The following is a 6933-nucleotide window of genomic DNA, read 5'->3' as shown; positions in this document are numbered from 1 at the left end:
CACACACAAACGTGAAATTCTGATACCTCTCTGAAGAATGGAGAATCGGTGACACCGGGCCTTTATTTCTGTCTACATTTGGGAGTTTGTGCAGGGGTGGTGGAAGGATGGCATTGGGGGCTGTGGGCTGAGAACCCCCCTCTCCCCTGGCAGGGCCAAGTGCTGTGTTTTCCGAGGGACTCTGGGCAGACACCCCTAATCTAGAATGTCGCCACTGTCGAGGTTGTCCAGCTCATTCTGCATGTGGTCGATGTATTGATTGATCTCCTTCACTCGCTTGCGGTTCCTCATGATCTCATCCTTGTGAATCTGAGGGTGAAACCAAAGCCCAGTTTCCTTGGGTCAGAGAATCAATTACTATCTCACTGAGTCCATTTGGGGGGAAAGAAAAGTAGTTCTTTGAATTTTGCATAGTTATGTCTCTCATTTACCCCACAGCTCCCTGGGTTCTGCTTCACCCATCTACATGCAGGTGTTCCCCCAAAAGCGTGTACACACTGACTCATTACTCATCCCAGTGGGTAAAATCCGAAAGGAAACAAACGCCAATTGAGCTATCAGCTGTTAGAGTGTATACGTTCTGGGACACCGTGTAGTTGAGGTAAGAGTTAGAAAGTGATGAAGCACAGGACTGGGCAACCTGCAGTCTCCAGTGGAGAATTCGGCAGTTTTACTTCCTCATTTCTTATCGCAGAGTTCCCGCTCCTCCCTGGCCACGCTAGAGGTACTCACCTTGCCCACTAAGTGTGTGCACCAAGAGTTGACTCTGGTCACCAGCTCATCTTCTCGGTTGTCAATCTTGAGAAGGTGCATGTCATGTGATGTCCCAACAGCATTCACAATTGTGTCTTTGTCCACAAAAAGCTGGTGAGCAGAAGAGGAAATGAGCAAGTGTGTCTCGTTACTCCCTGAGCAAAGCAGGGAGCCGAGAGGGAGGAGCACCGAGCGTCCGGCGGGTGGGGGCGGTGCTGTGCTGCCGCCCGCGCCAGCGGAGGGCAGTGCGGGTGTCATGGAAAAGGGTCAACCAGGCACGGACTGCAATCCTAGGGAGAAGGCAAAGGCTGCCTAGGGCTGACCTCACTGAGGACATTGGCTCTCACAGTGGTTCCCCCTCGTTGGCCTGGACCCTTGCAGCTCGGGTGGGAAGTGGGAGGCTGGCCGAGGATCTCGAGGCTGCTCTGAGGACGGAAGGCCCTGCCAACAGATGGGCGCCCACGCCACATGCTTCTCCACTCTGTTCACCCTAACCAACTCCAACCTGGCATCGCACTCAGGGTCTCCTGCCTCCTTGCATTCCTGACCTTGTAAAAAGTTGAACCACCCTCCACGAGGCCTGGCTGAGGCCAGGTGTTCACACTGGTGCTGTGTGCCTGGCACAGTTGAAAATCAAGTGGCATCCATCGCTCCTCTTTGGATTAGCTCCGACAGCCATGAAAATGAACTCAGCTAGAACCAGACCTCCGAATGGCTCAATGTCAAAGGTTGAAGCAAGATTTCAAAGAGGAAGCCCACCCAACCACATTGCTTTCCCTTACACTCTTGTTATTAACTAAGCCAACGATTAAACTGTGGGTGGAAGAAATTTTGTTATGTAAAATTTTGCTATGGAATATTATAAAATGTAATATTATAAAAAAGAAATTTAAGTGGCATTTCCCGGGCAGGGAAGCTGCCAAAGCGCTCAGTAAGCGTCGCCCCCTCCCCTGGAAGGGCAGTGCTTTGTACTCCCGACAGCACCGGCCTGAAGCCCTGCACGGAGAGCGGCCTGCAGTGGGAGGGAACTTGTTTGTTCTTTTGTATAGTAGAGGTTAAGTTAATAGTCTCCAAAATATGTTCTGTGCAATCTTGAGATGTTCATATTTCTGGAAAAAAACAACAGCATTCTTTGGTCAGACACTTTGGGAGTTTGCATAGCCTGGATTTCAGGTGCACAGAGCTGTCCAGCGGCAGCTCCGGGAGGTCCTGTGGGAAAGAAACTAATGTTCAGTTTTGCAACTTATTTGGCCACAGACTTCTTTTCAGAGTAAAACCTGTTACTATTTCATGGGATGCTGGTTTCCACAGAATCCCCAATGGAGAAGCCACGCTGGGTGATGTGGGGAGTGGGGCCTCCAGGGGCGCAGCTAGCACTGTCACACAGAAGTGACAAGTGTCATTACATTCTTCCTCTGTGCATAGCAGGTCCCAGGCCAGGCTCTGGGAAGGTGCAGACACGCCGCCTGCCTGCCGTGAGCCTCAGGCAGCGGGCACTGCAGAGGCTGTGCCAGCTGTTCCCAAACCAGCACAGCCCCAGCATCCACCCAAGGTCCTCGCTCTTCATTTTAAACAGTGGGTTACAGCCCTAGCTGGTTTGGCTCAGTGGATAGAGCGTTTGCCTGCGGACTGAAGGGTCCCGTGTTTGATTCCCAGTCAGGGCACATGCCTGGGTTGCGGGCTCAATTCCCAGTAGGGGGCATGCAGGAGGCAGCCAATCCATGATTCTCATCATTAATGTTTCTCCCTCTCCTCTTTGAAATCAATAAAAATATATTCAAAATACATGAGATTCCCCCCTTCAAAAAAAGTGGGTTACAGCTGATCTCTTAAGCCAAGCAGAGAAACGTCCTCCCACAAAGTTTGAATATGTAGAAGACTGTTTTGGAAGCTGTGGGAAGTGGAGTCACTTGGAATGGATGAGGTAAGGATTGGTTATGAAAAACTGTGACTTTTTAAAATACAAATGAAAGGAATCTGATTTAAGAAATGATTTTAAATGCAAGTTTCAAGTTGTTTCTGGACTCCAGGTGGCCTAAAGTGGCGACTACATCAGTGTGCCTTCAAAACAGCTCCTGTGGGGAGACTGTCGTAGATTCCCCTCCCATTTCTGCAGGTCAAAGCCCTGAGGTGGAGCGGGGTGTACAGAGCCCTTGAGGAGCAGCAGCCACCCTGTCCTGTGGGCCTTGTGGCCATAAAGAACCTCTTCTTTTAAAGCGACCTCTTGGGGCGGGAGGTGGAGACGTGTGCCCTCCCCAGGGCCACCGAGAGGCGGGTGGCTTGGGGACTGGTTGCTCCATGTCCACGTGGGATTGGATCATTCTGCCACACCCATCCTGGGACTGCCCACACTGCGGCCCCCTCGCCACAGAAGTGAGCAGAGGTCCTGCCCGCGCAGTCCCTGCTTGGCCACAGGGGCAGTGACCAGTGCTGCCAGCTCCTCTTCCCAGGGGGAGCTCTCAGGTCCCAGGCGGAATCTTGTCACAGCCACCATGTCCAGGGACTGCTGGCCGGGTCCCACCCACTGTCAGTTAGCGACTCTGAGCCTGCCCTGGGCGGGCGGGATGAGTGCCCAGAGCCTCCTTGCTGTGCGGTGCTCCCTGCACAGTGCTCCGCAGCCCTCAGCCCCGGGGGAGGAAGCAGTGTGCCGCCTGCCACGCCACGGGGCCTTCCCTTGTGCCAGCGCCGGGCTCCGGCCCTGAGCGTGTGTGGTCAGCTTTTCCCTGCAAAGTGGTGAAGGACTTTAAATACAGGTGTGGCCCTAAGTGTGGCAGGAGCTGGTCACAAGCTCTCCACTGGGCCAGCGTTTTAAAGAGAGAGCCTCAGCCGTGTGACTTGTGGTCACGACGCGCTCATTGGTAACCACCCTCAGAGCCAGGCTTCGGTGCTGCAGGCCTGCTGCCTGGTCTGAACCCCCTCATTCTAAGGCGCAGTAGACGTTTTGTGAAAGGCTTTGTCAAGCCTGTTCCAGTCCCAATTCTGCCACTTCTATGCTATGTGTCCAGGCGGGTTATTCTCAGCTCTGTCCTCAGTTTCCTCATCTGTAAGGGGAATCATAATGGCACTGATATTACTGTGTTGGTGTGGAGATTAAAAGAGCAAATATATGTCCAGGGCCTCTGAGACGCAGGCGCAGGGAGGCCCGCGGGACTGACTGTTGGTGTCATTATTACTTCCACAGCCAGGACAAGCTCTCGCCCAGCTGAGTGTGCCCACGGCAGTGCTGACCTAAGGACACACCCCAGTGGGGGGTCCTGGCGATGCTGCGGCTGCAGCGCACACGTGCCCACACCTCAGGGGCTCCCACTGCCCACAGAGGCCGGGCACCCAGGCGCCCTGCTGGTTGTCTCCTGCAGGGGAGCCCCTGATCTCAGAGCAGAGCCCTGCTACCCTAGTGCTGGGGCCACAGGCAGACCGACACCAGCTGGAGACTGCAGTGGGCAGGCCAGCTCAATCCAGGGCCTGCTCCGCACCTCAGATAGCCTGCAGCCACTCAGGTCCTCACAAGTGGGCATCTGAGACCCAGCTGAGTGGTTCTCCCATCTACCAACTGTACCTGCTGTGCCCCCTTGCCAGTTCTGGGAGCCCACCCTGCCTTCCCACGCGTAGTGAGCCGTCACATAAACAGCAGCACCAGCAGCTTGAGACCGCGATGAGGGCTCTGACGATGAGGCCCGGGATGGACCTGGTTTGTCAGAAAGGTGATGGGGAAGCCTCTCCAGGAGCTGACATTTGCCCTGAGATCTGAGTGACAAGAACAAGCCAGACACGGGAAACCCAAAGGGAAGAGCATACCTGGCAGGTGGAATGCCATGGAAGAGGGCAAGCCTGGAGGTCTGGGAGGGGCAGGCCAGGGGCAGGGGAGGGCTGCTGGGCAGCAGGCTGGGCACAGGGTCTGGAGCAAGCACATCAAATTCGTGGCCTGCAGGCCACATGTGGCCTACAACGGATATTTTTTTGTGTTCCAGCCAATATAACGGTATGTAAGAAACATTTTAATAAACATTTCATAACTTAATTTTTACAATATCCTGTTACACATAATCTATATATATAAAAGCCTAAGTGACCATCTGACCGTCCAACCAGTAGCTATGATGCGCACTGACCAACAAGGGACAGATGCTCAACCCAGGAACTGCCGAGCTGTGGTGACTTGGCAGCTGCAGTTCTTGGGTGACGCACCCGAAAGGAGCCCGATTCCAGGATGCGTCACCCGAGAACCGCCCTCTCGCAATCCGGGACCCCTCGGGAGATGTCAAAGAGTGGTTTTGGCCCGATCCTCAAAGGCCAGGCCGAGGGACCCCACCGGGCCTCTAGTTAATAACGAACTACAATGTTCACTAATGACTGATTACTATAATCGTGTTGCATTCATTTCCCTTATGCGCCTTACACGCAGGCGCACCATTTCTCTCCACTAATACTAGCAGTGAATATTTGAGCAGCCGATGGCCACGTCATTAGTCTTGGACTGATTTGTTTGGTGTGCGCAACAGGAAATATTTTGCTTTTGGAGAACAAGAAAAATAAGTTTATTTGTGTTACACTTACTAATTTGTGCAGTTATTCAGTGTCTGGTAAGTTAACGTTCAAGACAAAATATTGATTTTTTAAAATAAATAGTTATTGTTCAGATTATTACAGTTGTTCCTCTTTTTTCCCCCCATAGCTCCCCTCCACCCGGTTCCCACCTCCCCTCTGCCCTTACCCCCTCCACCCCCGTCCTCATCCATAGGTGTATGATTTTTGTCCAGACTCTTCCCGCACCCCCTACACCCCTTTCCTCCCGAGAATTGTCAGTCCACTCCCTTTCTATGCCCCTGATTCTATTATATTCACCAGTTTGTTCTGTTCATCAGATTTTTTATTCACTTGATTTTTACATTCACTTGTTGATAGATATGTATTTGTTGTTCATAATTTTTATTTTTATCTTTTTCTTCTTCTTCTTCCTCTTCTTAAAGGATACCTTTCAGCATTTCATATAATACTGGTTTGGTGGTGATGAACTCCTTTAGCTTTTTCTTATCTATGAAGCTCTTTATCTGACCTTCAATTTTGAATGATAGCTTTGCTGGGTAAAGTCATCTTGGTTGTAGGTTCTTGCTATTCATCACTTTGAATATTTCTTGCCACTCCCTTCTGGCCTGCATAGTTTCTGTTGCGAAATTAGCTGACAATCCTATGGGTACTCCCTTGTAGGTAACTAACTGTTTTTCTCTGGCTGCTTTTAAGATTCTCTCTTTGTCTTTTGACCTTGGCATTTTAATTATGATGTGTCTTGGTGTGGTCCTCTTTGGATTCCTTTTGTTTGGGGTTCTCTGTGCTTCCTGGACTTGTAAGTCTATTTCTTTCACCAGGTAGGTGAAGTTTTCTGTCATTATTTCTTCAAATAGGTTTTCAATATCTTGCTCTCTCTCTTCTTCTGGCACCCCATAATTCGGATGTTGGTACGCTTGAAGTTATCCCAGAGGCTCCTTACACTATCTTCATATTTTTGGGTTCTTTTTTCTTTTTGTTTTTCCATTTGGGTGTTTTTTGCTTCTTTGTATTTCAAATCTTTGACTTGATTCTTGTGATCCTCTAGCCTGCTGTGGGATCTCTGCATATTATTCTTTATTTCAGTCAGTATATGCTTAATTTCTAGTTGGTCCTTTTTCATATCCTCGAGGGTCTCACTAAATTTATCAGTGGTTTCTAGAAAATTCTTGAAAAACCTTATAACCGTGGTTTTGAACTCTATATCCAGTAGTTTGCTTTCCTCCATTTCTGTCATTTGCGACCTGTTGTTTTGTCTTCGCATTTTGGCTGCTTCCCTGTGTTGATAGAGTGGCTTTGTGTGCTAGATGTCCTATAGGGCCCAGTGGCTCAGCCTCCCCAATTACCTGAGGTGGACACTCTTGGTGCACCCCTTTGTGGGCTGTGTGCACAGTCTTGTTGTAGTTAAGCCTTGATTGTTGTTGGTATCACTGGGAGGAATTGTAGTTAAGTCTTGATTGTTGTTGGCATCACTGGGAGGAATTGACTTCCAGGTCAATTGGCTGTGAGAATCAGCTGTGTCTATGGTGGGATAACTTCTGTGCTGGAGACACCCTCATGGGGCAAGACTTGCTTCAGTGGGGCTTTGGTGCTCACTGAGTCTGCCCCCTAAGTGTGTCCCTTATGGATCTAAGGAGT

The 6933-nt window shown here is 50.5% G+C and overlaps 1 protein-coding gene across 1 annotated transcript in view; it reads right to left on the bottom strand.

Annotated features, from left to right (window-relative positions):
• Positions 1-31: 31 nt before the first annotated feature.
• DRC3 (dynein regulatory complex subunit 3) overlaps positions 32-6933 on the bottom strand; it is a 58526-nt gene continuing 51624 nt past the window's right edge. The window contains exons 13-14 of the mRNA XM_036296307.1: positions 733-864; positions 32-309 (exon numbers count right to left, since the gene is read on the bottom strand). Coding sequence (XP_036152200.1) covers positions 196-309; positions 733-864 — 246 coding nt within the window. The 3' untranslated portion in view covers positions 32-195. The remainder of the gene's footprint in view (positions 310-732; positions 865-6933) is intronic.

This window comes from Myotis myotis, unplaced genomic scaffold (genome assembly GCF_014108235.1).
Source record: "Myotis myotis isolate mMyoMyo1 unplaced genomic scaffold, mMyoMyo1.p scaffold_m19_p_29, whole genome shotgun sequence".
Classification (NCBI taxonomy): domain Eukaryota; kingdom Metazoa; phylum Chordata; class Mammalia; order Chiroptera; family Vespertilionidae; genus Myotis; species Myotis myotis.
This window is presented reverse-complemented; position numbering and strand designations above follow the sequence as displayed.